Source organism: Falco biarmicus, chromosome 12, assembly GCF_023638135.1.
Source record: "Falco biarmicus isolate bFalBia1 chromosome 12, bFalBia1.pri, whole genome shotgun sequence".
NCBI lineage: Eukaryota > Metazoa > Chordata > Aves > Falconiformes > Falconidae > Falco > Falco biarmicus.
This window is the reverse complement of record NC_079299.1, coordinates 548,140-568,285: the sequence shown is the minus strand read 5'-3', so window position 1 is coordinate 568,285 and position 20,146 is coordinate 548,140. Positions and strand designations below refer to the sequence as shown.

General features: G+C 50.5%; 1 protein-coding gene across 1 annotated transcript; it reads left to right on the top strand.

Annotated features, from left to right (window-relative positions):
* The first annotated feature begins 3,949 nt into the window (after nt 1-3,949).
* Nucleotides 3,950-18,676, top strand: TTL (tubulin tyrosine ligase). The gene is made up of 7 exons (XM_056357383.1): nt 3,950-4,288; nt 8,481-8,559; nt 10,297-10,529; nt 13,636-13,771; nt 13,865-14,134; nt 15,103-15,246; nt 17,132-18,676. The coding sequence occupies exons 1-7, from the start codon at nt 4,132-4,134 to the stop codon at nt 17,247-17,249; spliced, it is 1,137 nt and encodes a 378-aa protein (XP_056213358.1). The 5' UTR covers nt 3,950-4,131; the 3' UTR covers nt 17,250-18,676.
* The last annotated feature ends 1,470 nt before the right edge of the window (nt 18,677-20,146 follow it).

Below are 20,146 nucleotides of genomic sequence, written 5' to 3'. Positions count from 1 at the left end.
AGCGGCCTCAGCCGGCTCCATCCCAGCACAGCTGGTGCCAGCCCCCTCCCTCCTGACAACGGAGCATCACTTTGGGATGGTCCCCATCGGGACAGAGGGATTATTCCTAACCTGCAGGGTGAAAAGGGCTGGATTTCCTCTTCCTGGCAGGAAATAGAAACGAGGGTCCAGAGAACATGTACCCACGTCCTTCTGCTGGCTTCAGGGCCAGACCAGTGCGCCCTGGAGCTGACCAGGGCAGAACTGAGCGCCCTGCATTCCTCACCTGGCAACCCCAACAATGTGCTGGTACCAACAGAGCTGCTGACCTCGCGCTGCCACCACGTCAGACTTAGGTCAAAATTCACCACTCCAGCTTAGGGCAAGGGCATCACTGACTGCTGGCAAACGCCCTCCAGCCCCGTCAGCTGCTCCCGCCGCCTCCCAAAGCAGCTGGATGCTGGATTGGGCTTTGTTTTTTGGTTGTAGATGGCTGGGTTTTTTTGAGATACTAGTGAGAGATGAGAACTTCACAAGTGAAATGCCCTATGATGCAGCTCAAATGAGCTCTGGCTAAAACTTACACAGTCTGACTGAATTTTAGAGGCAGTAAAACTGTGCTCAGGACAAGAGCAGGTTTTGCAGTGTCTGTGACACCATAGCTGTGCCATGCAGAGCAGCACATCTGCACCATACAGGCTAGAAACCATTAGATTCCTTCTAGAGCTGCTGCTGTGGCAGAGGATGTTCAAGCCTGTGTCTGTTGAAAGACACTATCTCAAACACCCTGTGCAATAGTAATAATTAACAATGTGCTTGATTTAGAGATGTGGTTGTGATTACTCATTTCAAAAGGCATTGCATCTCCACATGGAGAAGCAGAGTTCCATTCAGCCTGTCAGACACGGTTAACCAAGGAGTAAACATCTTGCTGCAGCATTCAGAGATTTCATGCTCAGTCGGCCTGGCTTGTAGCCAGAGAGCGCTGACCCCCTTCAGTTCCTCCTGCTGCACTGGGCCAAAATCTTGCAGCCTGCAAGACAGACAGGATCGTTGTGCAGCAGTGCCAGCCTTCACAGGACAGCTGGCCAGTGGACTGGAACTACTCAGGGAGGCTGTGCTGCATATGTGGAAGTTAGTTAAAAAAAAAAAAAAAGAAGAAATCCTGAAGAAATTCAGCTTTTCTCCACATCAGACAGGCTTGGGTTGAGCTCCCTGCCCTCCAAAAAAAGAATCCATTGTTGATTCCTTGGAGCAGCAAAGCCTTTCTGGTCTCTACAGCCCAGATGCTCACTCTGATTCTTTCACCCACCTCTCCAGAGCCAGCGGGAGCTGAGTCAGCCATTTGAGCCTGCTTGCATGTAGCTTCCTCACCCGCCATACCCAGGGTAGCCCTAGAAAGGAGAGATCCGCTCCTGAGAGAGCCTGCAGCGAAAAGGGGAACAGTCTGAGCACGGATGTAGTGAAAATGTTCTCCCCGCTATTTCTGCATTGCTATTTGGCGTGTAGCCAGATGTCTCCTCTGACACACAGCAGAGAAAACCATCCAAATGCCTAAGCTAAGGCAGGGCTTACCTGCTTGAGTGACCCGATTGCCTCTTCTAATGTTACTACCAGGTACGTTTGATTGATTACTAGCATGTTGGAATGCCGCATTATTGAGTGTTTTGCCTCTTTTTTTAGGCATAAAGGCCAAGCAAATGGGCCAGAGGACCTCAACCGAGCTTGCATTGCTGAGAAGCTAGGAGGCTCCCTGGTCGTAGCTGTTGAAGTAAGTCCCGTGTAGATGTCATACAGTGCCACAACTCTACAAGCATTCCATGTTTTAATATATCAGTTATGTAAAGCAACCATTCTAGGCAAGGGTTTCACTAACTGTAGGGAAGCTGTCTGGTAGAATAAAGTGCATTTTGGAGATGTAGCTCGTATGTACAAATGACCCTCAACAAATCAAATCTAAGGATTTATCTTGGTGCATTAATGTTTGCATTGGTTGTCCAGCCCAGTACTTTCCCCGATGGATTAACACTAAAGATCTCCCAAAATGTTAGTCCAATGCTGCAATGTGTCAATGTATCATGGGATGAAAGGGGGGTGGGGGTGGGGGTGTGAGAACAAACTGGTTCCTGTTCTTAATTTTCTGAGTTGTAAAAAGCAAAATTCAGTCAGTCTTTTTGAGGCTGCTGGTCAAATGGCCAAACTCAGAAACAGTTTCCCCTGTAACCACTTAATACAAAACTGAAAACCTGTAGTGAAAGTTAGGCTAAAACAACCTGTTGGCACAAAAACTGGGTTAAATTCTTAGTGCTAGCAGTTGCAGAGCAGTACTAATAAAGGCTAATCCTGAAGTGAAATAGGGATAAAATAGACACACTTTTCCGGAGAAATAGTCCTAATCCACTCTTGTAAACTCACAGTGTAGTAATAATATTTAAAGGTTCACTTGTTTTAGAGGTTCAATGTTCTTGTTATGAAGTGCCTTGAGTTCTCTTTCAGCCTGAGGGATTCTATCAAAACTGCCTTTCTGTTGACACAGTTTAATTTAGAACTACCTTCGTTTCTCTAATACACACTTACTAGCAGGTCAGATGTTTCTGAGGCTTCAGCAACTGCAGATGCTTCTATCAGAGCACTCCAGTTATGACCCCCTCTGGGACCTCAATAGAGCTACACAAATGCAACTATTGGAAAAATATCGAAATTGGGTAACAAAAGGAATAAAGAGAGCTATCCCCAAAACAATAAATTGGTCAACATTATTTATAACTAGACAGAGGCCAACAAATCTGTATCAGAATTCCTGCCTTGCTGCCACAAGGGCTCAGAGCTGTGCCTGCCATGCTCCCAGGGCCCTCACAGAGTCCCTCCGGCTCCAGCCTCTGTCACGGCTGACTTTCCCCTTCATCCTGAATGTCATGGGGCTCCTGTTGCCTCCAGCCTGTCTGGCTCCTGCTGGATGGCATGCTGGCTGACCCCCCGAGGTCTCTGACGTCCCGGTGTGGCGACAGCAGCCTGTGCGGGTACACAAGGCTGCGTGCAGCCCCTCACCAGGGCCAGGCCACACCTGGCAATGCCCCAGCCCATGTCTCTGGTGGCAAGACCAAGACTCATGTCCCACCAGCCTGCAAGGCTGCGGGGACCACAACGGCAACCAACACCTTGCTGCGCCCACAGCCTGGAGCAGCACCTGGAGCGGCCTGCAGCCATGGGGCACGGCTGCATGGGCTCCGGCACCCAGGGCAGCCCACGCTGGGGGGGGGGGGGGGGGGGGGGGGGTGCGCCCCCCAAGTGGCCTGAGCACCACAGGCGCAGCGCAAGGTGCTGTCCCTAAAATGCAAATCCGTTCCCGGCGTGCAACAAGCCAATCTCATCCACGGAGACAAGACACTGTTTTATTACAGCTGCGTGAGTCTGGATGCCGGTAAACAAAGCTGGTGCAGCACACACAGTACTCGCATTACCACTACGTACAAAATCCTGCCGCGCTTGGGCAGGCCCGTATAGGCGATTGGCTATACATTTGCATATTGCATTACCTAACTTATTTGACCATACGCATGCTCTCTGAGGCAGGGTTAGTTAGCGGGCCTGGGTCTTTCCCTTAGGGGCTACGATATTTAGCGCCGCGAGGTCAGCGCAGCTCCAGGGCAAGGCCATGGGCAGGAGGCGCTGACGATCAGTGTAGCGAGGCCAGGCCAAGCGCGCACGGCTCACATCACCGGGACGGGACGCTCTTTGTTCCGCCTTCCCCGAGGCCCTCGACGACGAGCCCCATCATTCCTGCCGGCCCGGGAGGGCCAGCCCGACCCAGCCTCCCCGCGCAGAGCTGCTTAACCCGCAGCCGGACGCAAAACACGAGGCGGGAAGACCCCGCGGCAGCCCCGGTGGCCGCAGCGGCAGCCCCGGTGGCCGCAGCAGCAGCCCTGCCCGCCGGGCGACCTCGCTGACGTCACCGCTCTTCCGAGGCGGTTCTACTTCCGGGTCAGCCCCCGCCCCGGGCAGGCTGGTGGGGGCGGCGGCCCCGGCCATGAGGAGCCGAGTGAGGCGGCGGCGGCCGCGTAGGGCCCTGCCTGGGCGGCGGCGGGGCCCCATGGGCCTGGGGCGCTACTGGCGCTGCCGGGGGTAGGGTGGGGGGAGCCCGTCCCCGCCGCCATGTACACCTTCGTGGTGCGGGACGAGGGCAGCAGCGTGTACGCCGAGGTGAGCCGGCTGCTGCTGGGCAGCGGGCAGTGGCGGCGGCTCCGGAGGGACAACCCGCGCTTCAACCTGATGCTGGGCGAAAGGAACCGGCTCCCCTTCGGCAGGCTGGGTAAGGGTCCCCGTTCTTGCCCCCCGCCCCCCGTGGCCGGCACGGAGCCTCCCCGCGGTGTGGGAGGGAGGCCTCCTGTCACCGGGCCACGGGCCTGTCCCGTGCCGGGCTCCCCGCCGCGGGGACCCGCCCGCTGGCCCGGCCTGCCCCGCCCGCAACAAAGGGCGGGGGCCGGGGGTCCCCCTGCAGCCCCTGCCCGGCGCCCCGGCAGGGTCCTTAGCGGCCACCGGCCTGGCCCAGGGGCTGCTGCCCCCGCTAGGGCTCAGGGGCTCCCTCTCCCAGGACCCCCCTTCCGAGCTCCCACAGCGTGTTGTCACCGCTGCCCCCCCGAAAACACGCACCCCGCCCGGGGATCCCCTCCCTCTTGTGTCGCAGACCCTCAGGGTGCACACACACCCCCCACACACACAGCAGTGCTTTGGGGGCTGTTTTCACCAGTGCAGGGGGCTTCAGTCACCCCGCCGGGCTGGGAGGAGCGCGGCCGTGCCGGTGGCGTCCCCGCCTGCTGTGGGCAGGGGTCGCGGTGCTGAGCTCCCCTCTCACGGAGGGGCTTCTGCGGTGTGGGGCAGCTGAGGGAACAGGTCTGAGCCTCAGGTCCTCGACCCTGAGTTGAGACTGGGCGGGGGGGGGGGCGGTTGGCCCCTCTGCAGGGGCTTGGTGGGGGTGACAGTGTATCTAGTCCCTGCTTGGCACAGGGTGAGGGTTGTTCCAGAGCCCGTGTGTGTGTAGGGCCAGGCCACCCCCCACATCACCTCTTCCCCGGCTGCCTGAGCCCCTCTGTCACACTGCCAGCACGTGGGGCCCCAGGACCTTCCCTGTGCGGGCCTGTCCCCTGCTTGCATGTGCACTGTGATCCTGGCAGGCAGGGCTGGCACAGCCACCCCCCAGCCCTCCACCCCACCAGGTGGGAAGAAACTCAGGAGCAGGGAGGGACAGTGCCATGAGCTGCCTGCGAGCGGGGAGAGCCAAGGCAGGTACCGGCAGCATGGTAGGGCACAGTGGGGAGCAGATATGCACTGTCATTGTCCATGGCTCAGGGTGAGCTGTTAGGAGCTGTGAGGCTAGCAGGTCTGCATGCATGATGCCAGCTGCTGCACTGGCTCCTGTCACCAGGCCTCTCAGGTTTGGCAGGAGGACTCTGCCGAACCCCATCAGAGCAGTGCGTTTCCCTCCTGTAGTCCCCTATGTCTGTATCTGATGGCTGGCAGGGCCCTCCTGGCCTCCCCCCAGCCTTTGGCCCTGCTTGCTTCCTTCCTGGGGTGATTCTGCTGCACAGCTGTTGGTTGCAGAAACATCGGAGCCCCCTTGCCCCAGAAGCTCCAGGGTAGGGCGGCTTTTGCAGCTGCTTTCTTGCAGTCAAGACCCAGCACTGACCGCTCTTTCTGCTTTGAAAGTCATCAGCTCCAGCAACTCTTCCCTTGTTTCCACGTACGTTTGTGAGTAGAAAGTCCCCCATCACATGGCAATGCCATCTGGTCACCTCCCTGTGTCAGGGTGTTTACAGCAGGCAGGGAAACACTGGTAGAGGCTTAAGCAGTGCAGACGCTCACACACAGTAGCCAGGCACAGCAAGCAGACCTGTGCCTTAATGTGGGCAGCAGGCAGGGCCTGTGAGCATCAGGCTTCATTGCAGAACAAGTACAGTTCTTTGTGAGCAGGCCTGCACAGCACATTCAGCTGTGGTGGGCTCGTGGCCATCTCTTACTAACCCCTTCCATCCTTCGAAGGAGCCCTGGGTTGATGGAAGTGCTTCAGTGAGCTCTTCAGCATGTGTTGCCATGGGATGCCTGGGCCAAGATACATCTATAACCCATGGAGAAGGGATGATGCTATGGCTCTGGCTTCTTTAACTCATCCTCCTACAGCAGGAGCTGATTGCCTGAAATCAGTAGATTCAGACCAAAAATAACATGGTTATTTTGGTACCTCTTCCAAAAAGCTGTATCTTCTCTGGTGCATCTTCCTAAAGCTGTTCTCTTGAGCAACTGTTGCATCAAAGCTGACATGGTTTGGTTTTCATAAAGGGTGTAGTCAGTGCAAGCAGACATTAATTCAGGGAACTGTAGGGATTTGCATTACTTAGGGGCTGAGCTCAGTCATTTGACGTGGGGACTCTCAGCATGTACCCCTGCTTCTGTCCAGCTGCAGGGGCTTCTGTTGCTCTCACTGATAGCCTAATTCTTGGATGATTGTGCCCTTAAGCTGTGTGTGTCTGCATCCGAGGCTGTATCTAATGGAAAAGCAGTTTGTGCTAAGGAGGGGGAGGGAGAGGAAGAAGAGACTGCAGAGGCCTCATGGAGCAGAGGATGCTGGACTGTTCCCTGCCAGCCACGGGAGAATTGCCAGTTTGCTCAGTGCCTTGGCAGCTTTTAACCCTGCTAAGTGCATGATGCAGACCTTACAATATGCCCGAGAATCCGTTCCTCTTTCTGCCCAGTGGTCCCTCCTTGCCAGCCACCAGGCTCCACATTGCAGCCCACTGCTCCATGGAGGAAATCTCAGGAAACCAACACGGATGTGCCTCCCAGCAGGTCAGTTATCCAGCAGCAGTGGTTTCAAAGCAGGTGGTTTCAGCCACTTCCATCCTCCCCCTCCCACCAGCCCCATTCCTCTTGTCATTGGTAACAGGATGGGCTGACCACTGTGCAGCATAGCCACCCAGAGTGGTGGTATCTCCTTCTGGACCTCAGTTCCTCCAGGAGTCAAGCAAAAACTGAGAACAGAAGGAAATTTGATCGTTTTTTACTAATTTATTTCAGTAAATTAGTGCCTGGCAGTGCTGACTATACATGGAAGTGTCTGAAGTTACAGATCTTTTCTGGAAGATGCTTTTCAGCTATCTTACATTTTAAGATCTGTGAACAAAAAAGTGATCCAGGTCAGGGCTGTGACTTTGGAGTGGAAATAGATATTCACTCTCTGTGATCTTGCAGCTGCCTCATCTTTAAGGTAATGTTTGCCCCAAGCCCTTTTTCCCAGGCAAACCCCAAGGAGGATAACTAAAACCCTGAATCCTTTTTCAGGGTATAAATCACTCCCACAAGCATTTTCTTTGAAAAGAGGAGATGGAGATGGAAGTAACTGCCATGCTTGGGGGATCACCCTGGTCCTAGGTCATTTAAAACCAGAGCAGTTTTTTGGCATGTTTTCCCTGTTGATGCTCTTGTCGGTTGTTGTCACCAGTCACCCAGGTATTGCCCCAGGCATCAGTTGCCTCTTGCATGTCCGTGTTCAGCTGCACTGGTTACGTGAGAGAGGCTGTGTGGCATTGCCTTGATTAGCGTTACCCTTTGGACACCTGCTGCCGTCCTGTCCCCCCTAGAGAGCTTCCAGCTGAGCACAAGCATTCATATAGTGTGAGAAGGTGAAGGAGTACAGGCTGTGGTGTGAAGTCTAGTGTTGATGAGGAGATACCCATCTATTTGGCATTTGTGAGGCCACAGCTGGATACTGGGACCAGTTTGGGACTTCCCATTGCAAGGAAGGCATAGATGCTCTGGAGTGACTCCAGCAGGGGCCATCAGGATAGTCAGGGGGACACAGGATGGCAAGTCAGGCACTGGAACAAGGACCTGTAGAAGCAGTGGAATCTTCATCCTTGAGCTACTCAGACTTTGACCAAACAGGTGTTTAGAGCAGAGACCCCCAGAGGTTCCTTCCCACCCCAGCTATCTGAGGGGGCTTGCTGCAAACTGGCAGAGGGAAGCAAGACTCCCAATCTTCTAATGCTTCCCAGTGTCTTGTGATATTGGGTCCAACAGGGAATCTTGCTGCATGTGACAAAGAAACAAGGCCCTTTCCCAAGCTGTGATCTTTGCAGCATGGTGTGGTTCCCTGCATCCTTCTACTGCATTTAAGAGTAACTGAAATCTTGGCTTTTAAAAACTCCCACCAGCAAATGGAGAATGTTTTTGGGTGGTGCTGCCAGTTCCATGTGAATTAGGAAATTATTATTTTCCTTTGGAAAATGGAAGTATCGGATTCAGACTAGACCTGGTTAAATGCATGCTTTTTCATAATTAAAAGAAAGGAAACCGCAGGAGCCAGCACCAGCTTAGAGCCTGTTTCTATGATGCAGGGCAAGGAAACAGCCGCCTTTCCCTTCCCTACTGCACAGATCCTTTGCACCAAGCAGGTGGTTTGTCTTCATTAAGTGAGGAGTTTGACTGATCTCTTTGTTCCCCCATTTTAGGCCATGAACCTGGACTTGTGCAGCTGGTGAATTACTACAGGGGAGCAGACAAGCTGTGCCGCAAAGCATCTCTGGTGAAGTAAGAAATTCACTGAAATGTTACATGGGATTGGCAGAAATTTTTCTTCTAACTGTTGTTGAGTGTTGAACCTGTTTGGAGGGTATTTCACAGAACAGCTGCCCAGGGAGTGTCCTAGCACATGCTGTCTTCTGACTCCTCTGTTGGTCTGTAAAGCTATCTGAGTGCAGAAAGACCTCTTTGTAACTTCAGGGGAAGTGCTGTTTCCACTGAATTATGTCTGCTTGAAACCATAGAGTGTATTGAATCAGATTAGAGCCAAATCAAAAGAAAAAAATAACGTATCTGCTCTTTTTCCTTGGAGACATTTAATTAAAAACCTATTCCTTTTATTCTGTGATTCATCCAGAGATGAGACACTAATATGCCTTTAGCTAATCAGATTTGTTGGTCAAACAAATGCTTGGAGACATCTCCAGAAAGAGCTCTGGGACTTATTTCTGCATGACCGGCTGTACCAGGGTCTCCTGGGGAAATGCAGAGGAGCTTTCATTGCAGAATACGCTTGTCCCTGTGCAAACTTTGCGGCCATTAAGGCATCTTCATGTCAGAGCTTTCGGCCTCCTTCAGGCATTTGATTCCACATTGTTCCAAGTGCTGCCTCTTGCTGATGCAGTCCTGCAGACTGTGTGCTGATCCGAGGCCTCTCTCTCCTTCCCCTGCAAAGAACAGAGTTCCAGGTGCTTTCTTTGCAGTGGTGATGGTGTTTGTCAGGAACTAGCAGAGCATTTTTTAAACAAGCACTCACGGTGCTCCCCAGCTGGACTTCTCTGTGGCTTGTGGTCTGGAGGCAGTGCTGAAAAGTCTTCCACACCTGTTTTTTCTCTCCCAGAGCTTGGCTGGCCTTTTCAACTGGGGACTCAACCATAGATCAAGCTGCTTATGAACCCAAGGGACTACAAATGATGTTCCTCGGGGCTCCCAGGGTGTTGCTGACTGGCTGGCATTTCAACAGAGAGGCAGAAATGCATGGAGAGAGTCAACAAGTCATGAGCTCTACTTTAGGCCTTAAGCAAAGCACAGAGAGAGCATTCAGAAAGGCAGGCAGCTCCCTTGACTGAAAGAAAACAGGCCTGGCCTCCACCGACAGGAGTTTCCTGGCATCTCTAGACTTTACTGGTGGTAGAGATGTGTCAGGGATCGGAGGCTGCATGATGCAAGGGGGATCCCAGACACCCTGGGACACGAAATGTGGATTGGTGTCCTTGCTTTCTGTGGGTTCCTGGTGGTCTTCATGCACAACTGGGATACCTGAATGGATCTCAGTGGGGATTGGGATCAAGAGCTAAGCAGCACCTTAGGGAACATTGCTGCCCTGGCCTCCCTTTTGCCGGTTGTGATCACAGCATCCTTCCTGCCCTGTTCTGTGTTAGCAAACGCACCTCTTCAGTTCCCTTGTGCAGAGACAATGCAGGGAATGCACCATAAGCTCTAGTTAAGTGGAAACTCCTCCACTGATTGTTTCATGATATCCCCAGTATCTACAAAGTATTTAATGAAAGCAGGCAGGTCTAGTTCAAAGAGCAGTGCTCGGCTGCAGGTTGAGGTTGCCATATCATCTTTAGGGAAGCCCTAATTTCAGGGGTCTAAGGAAAATATAGTAATTTGGCACAGGCTATCTGTAAGCTGTTGTTCATCACCAAACAAAAGAGCACAGTTAATGATTTTTACTTATTAAATGATGTCTGTGCAGGTGGAGGCACTCTGGAGATTAACAGCCTGTCTCTCTTCACCCAGGCTAATCAAGACAAGCCCTGAACTATCGGAGTCCTGCACATGGTTCCCTGAGTCATATGTGATTTACCCAACAAACTTGAAGACCCCCGTGGCTCCAGCACAGAATGGGATTCGCCATCTCATAAACAACACAAGGACAGATGAGCGGGAAGTTTTCTTGGCAGCTTACAACAGGCGGCGGGAAAGCAAAGAAGGCAATGTGTGGATCGCCAAGTCTTCAGCTGGTGCCAAAGGTTCATTCTCCAGCAAAATGAGCCACCTGCTCATTATTCCTTACTCCTTACTTGATCGGTAGAGTCCTGGGGTTTGGCTGAGCCCAGCTGGTATCTAGCCTGTCTGTGAAGGGCTTCACCTACCAAATCCATGCCAGTTAAGCCAGCTTAGGGCTTTTCTTTGTCTGTTTGGCAGCCTGGCAAGCATTATAACGTGCACATGCTACCTGGGACATGGATGGCAGTGAAAGGACCTCCAGTTTTCTACACATGCACCTCAAAAACACAGGAAAGTTTGCAGGGAGAAGGCAGCAGGCAAGGGGAATTTGGAGAGCAGGTGATAACAGGGAGCAGAATGGAATGTGTGGGGGAGGGCAGCAGGCAGGACAGCAGGCTTAACGGGCAAGGACCCCAACTCTCAGTGCTGCAGCTAAGCCTGATTTCACCTGGGCAGAAATACTGCTGCTTGTCTTTCAGCCAAACGCAGATGCCTGGTGCCAGTGACCTACCCATGGTCACACTGAGAGACTGGCTGAGCAGCCACGAGCTCGGTGCATCAAAATTACGTGCAAGCCTAAGGGGAAGGTACCAGAGCAAAGACAAGCAATGCAGTGCCTGTATGTCCCTTTAATTTGAATAAGGCAATGGAGTGGTAATGTGTCCTTCTTGTGCCAGGGTCATTGCATTGCTTACTCTACAGAAATAATGAGCAGTTAGATGAGACGGCCGGACACAGCTATAGATGTAATAATTTGGTAGCTATGTGCTGTCTGTCAGTTCAGCGGTGTCATGGGCACGTTATCAGAATGGCCCTGCCATGTGTGCAGGCCCCAGGCAGCAGAGCCCAGCCCGAGGAAGGACCTGGCCTTTCCAAAGGGAACAAGCCAACATGTATTACTCAAATTTGCAGAGTCATCTCTGATGCGGTCTTTCTAAAATCACCAGAGTGTGAAAGCCAGAGATGGCTGTAAGGAGGCTGCATGATAAACTGTCCTTCATTCTGGCTTCCTTCGTTGCTGTGCTCTCTTGGCTGTGTTACCAAGAAGCGTCAGAAGGGTATGCTCATCTTCATCAGGGAGGAAGGGGCAGTGAGCCCTTTCATTATGCCAGTGGGGGAATGTGTTTTTGTATGGTCTAACAGTCTGGCAAAGAGTCATTGTGGGCAACTGAAAAGGCCATTGCTTTGGTTTGCTGTCGGTTGGGGAGTTTTAGACTCTCCATCCTTTATTCAAGTGTGATCCCACCTTTTCTGCATTAAAGCAGGGTAAACTTTCATATTTATCAGTGTGCTGAAGAACATAAGCTGGGAATTAAGGTGGAAAGAGCCTCATGTTAATCTTCTAGAGGGAAGTTTTCAATGTCTAGGGATTACTTCTGATGAAGAAGAAACCTTGGTGAAGTTAATTGCCAAGGCAGATCTTGACTCGGGCACAGCCCCTAACTCAGGACAGGTCTAGTGGAAGTGTGGTTGTCCATCAGTAAAAGGGAAATTAAAGGTTTAGGATGTCCTAACTTAAAAGTTGAGAGACTTTTCAACTGTAGCTAGAGGTTTTGATGTTTCCTTTGAGAGGAGGGACAGCTGCCCCACATAAGCTGCTTTGCTGCCTCACTGGGTTGCTGACTAGGTGCACAGTTAGGCTGACCTCTCCCTTGATTCACTGTCTAGTGCTGGACAGGTGCCTGCTGATCTTCCCAAGGCAGGGGCTTTACTGACTTACAGAGATGTTGTTTCCCTCCTTCCCCTAGCGCACAGCCTGCAGTTGTACCAATGCAAGTTTGTGCCTGCTCTGCTGTGATCAGGGGACTAAAAAAATCTCCCCCTTTGCATAAAACATGGGTGAGAGATAATTTGAAGGACTTCCTTTTGGTAGAGAACGCAAGGACAGGTAGGGGGTCAGTAGGGCTGGGAAGCTGTGACTCCTGTATGCAGAGCAGGGAGCAGTGAAAGCACCTGCAGGGCTGTACTGACATTGACCTTCAGGAATCACAGCTCGGAGCATTTTCCATGGGATGATCCTGTCAAATCTTGTGCTCCAAACCTGCGTTCTCCCCACACTGCTCCCTTGAAAAGTGTTTCTTTTCACTATTTCCTCCAAAACGCTCAGCACAAAGTTAAGACTAAGTCATCAGCTTTAGTCCAAAAAGTCAACTGAATGCCTGAGGACTGGACATCATGCCAGAGAAGTGTTAGATAATTTTAGCTGAGCTGGTTTATCCCTCATGTGGCACCATGCCATCCCTTTATCAAATCCTAGAAGGGATCTGTTCCCTCTTCATTGCTCTGCAACAGCAGTTTCATATCTGGACTCTTGCAGGAAATGGACAGTGACAGCTTCAGCCAAAATGTGGCAGTATTTAAATGGCACATGTAATTTCTTTAATGAAAAGCTTCCACAGCAGGGGAAAATACTATGTGGATGAGCATTTTGAGATAGTTCTTTTCCTAATTCAGCAATGATTTTAATAGTGATTTAAATCAGCTTGATGAGCAAGGCAACACTGCAGAAGTGTGACTGCCTCTGGCAGCCCGAGAAGCCAGGCAGGGGCAGAAAGTCTGAGTCTAGGACAAAAACCCAAAAACCTTCCTAAAAAAAAACCAACCCAAAAACCTGCCAAAGCCCCTGTTCTCCAAACTGCTGAAAAACAGGGGAAAACAAAACAAAATTCAACAAAACAAAATTCAACAAGTGTTGTTGCTACCCACACCCCTGGTAAGGCCAGGTGAAAAAATTGCTGGAAAAGGAAGAAGATTCCCCCAAACCAAGCAGTTGCCTCACTGCTTGCCAAAGTCCCCGTCTGCTGTTGCACCTAGGCAGGCACTCCCCTGCAGACGAGCCCCAGGCAGGCCATGCCATCTCAGTACACTTGGTTCCCGTTTCTGTTAGCTCTGGTTACTGGGGAGCCAGATGCCCCATGCCATGCTAACAGGGAGATCCATCTGCGATTAACTGCTTGATATTCAGCAAGCATGACATCACTTGGGTGCCAACCAGCCCTGGGGACATGGGTACTTGCATGTCATGTGGCTTTTTGGGCAAATGAGCCATGGTTCACTTGGGCCCTGAAAAACTTCCAGCAAAGGTAGGAGGATCCTCTACCTAATTTTGTCTTCGTTTTTCTGTGCTAGGGGAAGGGATCCTGATTTCTTCAGAGGCTGCAGAGCTCCTGGACTTCATTGATGAGCAGGGACAAGTGCATGTGATTCAGAAATACCTGGAGAGGCCTCTGCTTTTAGAGCCAGGGCATCGCAAGTTTGACATCAGGTAACCTTTTCTGCTTTTGTAATAACCATTTTTCGTTTTCATGCTGTTTCTTTTTAAGTTACTGAGACTAGTGTTTGTTTTCTCGCTCCCCAGGAGCTGGGTTCTTGTGGATCATCAATATAATATCTACCTCTACAGAGAGGGTGTCCTGCGGACCTCTTCCGAACCATATAACAGTGCTAATTTCCAGGATAAAACCTGCCACTTGACCAATCACTGCATTCAGAAGGAATATTCCAAAAACTACGGGCGGTATGAGGAAGGGAATGAAATGTTCTTCGAGGAGTTCAACCAGTATCTGATGGATGCCCTGAACACAACGCTTGAGAATAGCATCTTACTGCAAATCAAACACATAATAAGGTAGTCAGCTGCCTGTTGTATAGGGGAACTTAACCTTTCAGCGACTGGGAATGTGTATGAGCACAGCTGGGGAAGCACAGACCCAACAAGGGAGGGTTTCAGTTGTGTAGATTAAGAAAAAGCCATAAACAAATGTTTTTGAGCAATGTGATTGCTCAATGAAAAGGGACCTCCTTAGGTGCTGTTCTTTCAAGGGTACGTGTCAGTGTGTCTGCATTTTGTCAGCTGTGGCTGAAGAGGGATGGAGTGAGATCACTTGGTAAGGGAAGAGGGTGGGTCAAAAGACAGGGCTGGGAGAGGCTGAGATTAAAAAATGTGTAAGGTGTAAGAGGGGAAGGGAAGCTGGACTCAAGTCTGCAGGATCTCGCTGCTTCCCCCCACATCAGCAAGCAGCAGCACATCTCATTGGCATAGGTCATCTTAGTCCACGTAGAGCCAGCTATCTCTTGGGCACAGAACGTGCCTGGAGAGAGATCTGGGAGGTCATGGTCCTGCAGAGAATCCAGGTCTTGATAAAGTGATCCTTTACGGTGGAATTTACTTTGCAAGTACCCCATTGCTGTTATTTACACCAAAAGACATGGCACAATCTTTGAGGGACTCAGAGGCAAATGAGCCGTCAGTGGCAGTTCCTTGGGGACCTGGTGCAGCCCTTTGTGGCTCTGCCTTCTGCTCCAGGTTCAAATTGAGCATCATGTTTTTCAACTTGCCTAGTGAGGTAGTGAGGGTAGATGCTACTACTCAGCTCTTTAGGAGTTAACTCAGGTGTGTCCCCACATGTGTTTTGATGACTGCACGATGGACCTGGTCACCATGATGTGTGTTGGTTTAGTTTGTGATTTGAGGCAGTCCCAGGGCACCAGGGGACCCCTCCACTCAACTGTGCTATACACGTGCCCTCAGAAGCTGCAGTGTGGCAGGTGTGTCTGCAGGGCTTTTAATCTTGGGTTTCTGTTTTACCTTCACAGAAGCTGCCTTATGTGTATAGAGCCTGCAATCAGCACAAAGCATCTTCACTACCAGAGCTTCCAGCTCTTTGGCTTTGACTTCATGGTGGATGAGGAGCTGAAGGTCTGGCTGATAGAAGTTAATGGGGCCCCAGCATGTGCCCAGTGAGTAATCAGTTTCTGTAGTACCCTTGTGATGCCACCATTCATTGCTTCACCAAAAATATGGCTGGGACCTAGCTCCCAGTGAAAAAGGTGGAAGAAAGTGAAAGGCAGAGGAGTTTTCCAGGCTAACCCATACCAGGCACTGCTCTAAGTGCCAGCTGAATGAAGTTTGTTGCTCCTGTCACTGTATTTGGTATCCCCCATCTTCTTTCCCATGTGAGATGGGGTGCTAACCTCAGGTTTTGGACAAATGGGTTTGAATATAACTTGGGTCATTGTTACCAATGCTGTTGAGTTGAAGTTATGTTGCTGAATTAACACTCTGGGGGACAGGTGGTTTCTCAGACTCTATTGTGAAGCCACTGGTGGCTGGTCGTTAGCTGAACACATGATGAGTAGCATTAAGTGCAGCAGCTGAAAGTGAGTGAATTTGCAGGCAGCAGGACCCCAGAGCACACTGGATGCTGCAGACATTGGATCAAAGCATCCACCAGTCACAGGAAGGCTGGGTCAGCCCAACAGCTGTGGCCATGAGCATCTCTGCATAGGCACAGCTGGAGGTGCTGTATTATGTGATTGAAACAACTGCGGGAGACTGGAAATCTTTGCTAAATGGGCATCTGTATCGTACACAGGCCCAGCCAAACAGAACAGGCTGTACATCACTACATTAGAATTTGATTAGATTAGACATAGATTAGATATCAATTAGATTACATCACCGCTAACAGTAGACAAAAAATTCAGGTCAAACTTAACAGAGAGCCTGTTCAGCAGCCTTTTCAGAGCTAGGGCTGAGTGAGCTTTATGTGTGCAGGATGCCCTATTCACCATGTGCACCATGGTGCAATACTGCATTGCACCTCCTTGTGTTGCTGTATGGATAGAATTTGGTTGTTGCTGGGTAGATTTGGGTTGCAGCAATGCCCCGTTTGCTTTGTGCCTCCATGGGCACTTGGAAGCCATCAAAAGCAGCTGAGGTAGGGTTTTGGCTATTTATGTCTTCTCCTCCTCAGGATTATGTGAATTTGAAGCACCCAAATCACACAGTTCCCATTTAAGAGACAAAAATTGGCTGTTGAAAGCAGTAATGTTCCCAGGAGCTGAAAAAGCATCTTACTGTCATGTAGCCCCAAAGACATAGAGTGAAAGACATTGTTAATCCTAGTAAAGACAGCTCTGGTGCTAAAAATGTCCCAGATGCCAGCATGTTCAGGGAGATTACACATGTATTTCCTTCAGCAGAAAGTGAAGCTATTGTTAACTCATTTCTCAAACACCTTGTCTTTCTCCTCCCTAATGCTGCTCTGCCTGAGCCATGCCATGGTGAAACACATCCCACGTTTCTGAAGGGTCCTGTGAAGTCTCTGTGCCTGGTCACAAGCTGATGTGCGCAGCTGCAGCGCAGTGCAGCATTTCATCAAACCATGAATGCATCAGAGCAGTGCCTATGGGGCACATCCCCATGTGAATGGGGTCTGATGTGATAAATCACGACTCCCTGAGCTGGAAGGCTGGTACAGGGGGTACTCAGCTGTTGGCTACCCCCATGCATCTTGTGGTGACTCAGGTCTGAGGCCTGAGGATGTGGAGACTCTGCCCAGGAGCCTGTTCTGACAGTAAACTTAGATAATGGGTTCTGTGGTCCTGTCTGGCAGAGAGCAATGCTGGAGATTCAGTTCTTTGAAAAGAAGACAGCTGCTGGGGTAGGCAGGGAGGAGGCAGAAGAGATGTCACCCTCCTGTTTGCTGCCCTGGAGCTACCCGTAATGGGAGCAGGATCTTGTAGATCTTGCTAGGAAGAACGCATGTTTATGTAAAAATTGGTCGGGGCTCTGCTGGTTTGTCCTGCCTGGGCATCTGATTATCTCCCTCTCGTCTCTTAGGAAGCTGTATGCAGAGCTCTGCCAAGGAATTGTGGATGTAGCCATCTCTAGCGTTTTCCCCCTCAACGACACAGGGCAGAAGACAAGCCAGACATCATCGATCTTTATCAAGCTGTGATGACGACAGGAACACGTCTGCTGTGCATAGGAGAGACTGCACCCATTGGGTCAGCACAGCACAGTGGCTTATCTCAGTATCATGCCAAAAAGTGACAGAGGCAGGCTTCTTATTTTCTGGGAAATCATGGGGAAAAACAACAGAACAGGCATCCACACAGAGCTGTGATGAGCCAGAGCTGCTCAGATAGCTCTGCCTGCATTCACCAAAATCCACTTCAGAAACAGCTCATGTGACTTTGATACCTGAAGCAAATCTCTCTGGGAGAACAAAAAAATAATAACCTTAAAATGAAACCCCAACAGGGATACTATAATACTGTATTAGCTCCTCCTTTTCTATAGAGATAACATTGGGTTTTTTAAGGGAATTGAGCAAAGAGAACAATGATCTGGGACATCATGGCTGGGAAGTTGCCCTCCTCCTGCTGTGTTTCTTCTTTCCTCACCTACTGCATCATTAGTGCCTTAGCTCAGCTCCAAATAGGTGACTCCTTTCCTTTGTTCCTGCTTTGTTACATAGAAAGGAGCAAGCTCTCCTGCACCGCAGGATGCCTAAAACCAGGAGCACCCAAGAATTCAGTTTCCTTAGGTCATTTTCCAAGCTGGTTGGCTGAACAGCCCAGGCAGCAGCTGGCAAAAGGGTGCTGAATGCAGATGGTGAATTAACCCATACAAGGAAGGCAATTTTGTTTATTTACAGTTATCCCTTTTCCTAATGAGATCTGAATCAGTATCCATCCCAGTCTGATGCAGTTGGATTCTGTTTAAAAGAGGTAGAGACACCCCTTTTGGGGCTCACCGGCAGGCTGTAGGTTTTCTAGCATCACTTCTGTGCTCAAAGTGTTTCAGATAGCAGAAACCCAATCTCAGCTTCCTCCGAGACACTTCAGTGAATTTACGCTCTGCATTTGAGGCTTTAATCTGAAATCTTTCAACCCAAATAATGTTTATCCTGTTTGATCCAACCAATTTTATTCTCCTACATGTGACAAATACTGCTATTTTTTGCCCTGAACACAGTCCACAGCTCAGTCCCAGCAAGGGGAAAGGTGGGTGAGGTTTTGTAGACCAGGGGAGAGAGTCCTTGTGTATAGGCTTGCCACACAGCTGGGAAGGCAGATGTTTTGCATGGGAGGGGAGGTTAAATTCCTTGTGGTCCCTGAATTTCAGAGCTAATGTGTACTTTGAAATATAATTAAATCCCTGGCATGCTGACCACCCTGTGAAGGGTTATCTGAATTTTCAGTGTGCATCCAGCACATCTCTCCTAAGCTAGAACTCTTTGCAGAGCACGGTGGCACTTGTAACAGCAGCAAGTTTTGTGAGGGGTGTTCAGGGCTGTGTCTGCTGCCTCTGGCAGGGAGGCATGGTTGACACCAAAATAAACTGGTTCCTGTTACCCAAAATAAACAAACAAGAAGAGACTGTGGAGTTTACAAGCTTGTGGCTGCCTGTGTGTAATGGGAAGTGAACCAAGCAATGGAATTTCTGCCTCTCTCAGAAGATCCTAGCGCTTTGGTGTACTTATCTCTGCTCACAATGGAGATTTCAGAGGTCTATGCCAGTAGGTGATCCTAGCACCTTTCTGTAGGCAGGACTGAAGCACTCAGGCCTCCTTGGAGTGATGCATTTTGATCTGATCGTGCCATCATGGGATGGACATCCATTGCAACATGCTGTGAATCCACAAGCGGCACCATTTCACACAGGGCCATTGAAATCCAGGAGAGAACAGAGTGCTTAGCAAAACCCTGTGGAAGCATCACGGAGAGGGCACATCAGAGCGCCACACAAGCCCCTCAAAGTTGTCTGTGCCGCAAAGCGCAGCATGGATCTGCATCTGCAGGGGGTGTGGCAGACGCAGGGTACACTGGTGCACACTGAGAAGTGACGGGGAGCAGGAGCTATGTGAAACTGGGGCTGCAGCTTTGTTCCCCTGCTCTGCAGGTGCCAGCGGGTGGCTTCGCTTCCAGCGAGATCCCCAGTGCCAGGTCTGTCTTTGGATTTGGGCCTTGTGGGTGTTCAGAAGAGGGACCGTGAATTTGTGAGACAGGAAATGCTGGGTGATAAGCTGGGGAAAGGTTGTTGGGGAAGGAAGGACTGGTTGGGTTTTTCAACTTTATGATAGCAGATAGGTGTCAAAATTTCACAACAGGCCAGGTAAAGTGTAGGGGTAATGCTACAAGGTAAAATGTAGGCTGTAATGGTTGTTACTCAACTTGCAAAGTTCACCACATCTCCACTGACATTTTCATGTGAGCTTAAAAATTACATCTTTTTGCCCAGCAAAGGGAAGACCTGATAGCAAGTGCTGTGGTCCAGGATGTGCCTGAGGTGACAGAGGAGACACTGAGCTCTCACAAGCTCTAGGACAAACAAGAGCAGAGCAGAGATGGCAGAAAATTTTCCCCATCATAATGAAATGAGAAACGCTCATTTTCTGGAGTGCCAGACCCATCCTTTTCCCCTCAAAAGGGAAACTGAAAAACCACATCACTCCCTTACTGCACAGTAACATGAGATTCCTGCCAACATAGTGCGATAAGGGCAAGAAAGCTGCCTGGACCCAAGCAGAAGCAGCGGCCCCCCTGGAGCAGCTGGCACACCCGGGAGGAGCAGTGACTCGTGAACTGCTGCCTAACTCCAAGGCCTTTTCTTCCCCCTTTTTCACCCCCACGTCAGCAGCTGGCTGGTTTTGCTGCTCAGCTGAATGCTTCAGCTTGATGGTAGAGCCACGACCACAGGTGATGCAGCTATTTCATACCCTGCCTTTTCAGCTGGGCTTGGGGGAGGTAGTGATTCAGGGATGCTTTAATCATTGACTTGTTTGCTGATTTTTTCAGAAATAAGCAACAGCCTCAGGAGGAAAACAGCAGCTATTGCGTATATTTACCA

Coding starts and splice junctions, on each gene's coding strand:
- TTL (XM_056357383.1), top strand. CDS start 4,132: ATGTACACCTTCGTGGTGCGGGACGAGGGCAGCAGCGTGTACGCCGAG. Junction 10,530..13,635: donor GTCTTCAGCTGGTGCCAAAG/GTTCATTCTCCA, acceptor TTTCTGTGCTAG/GGGAAGGGATCCTGATTTCT. Junction 15,247..17,131: donor GGGGCCCCAGCATGTGCCCA/GTGAGTAATCAG, acceptor CTCGTCTCTTAG/GAAGCTGTATGCAGAGCTCT.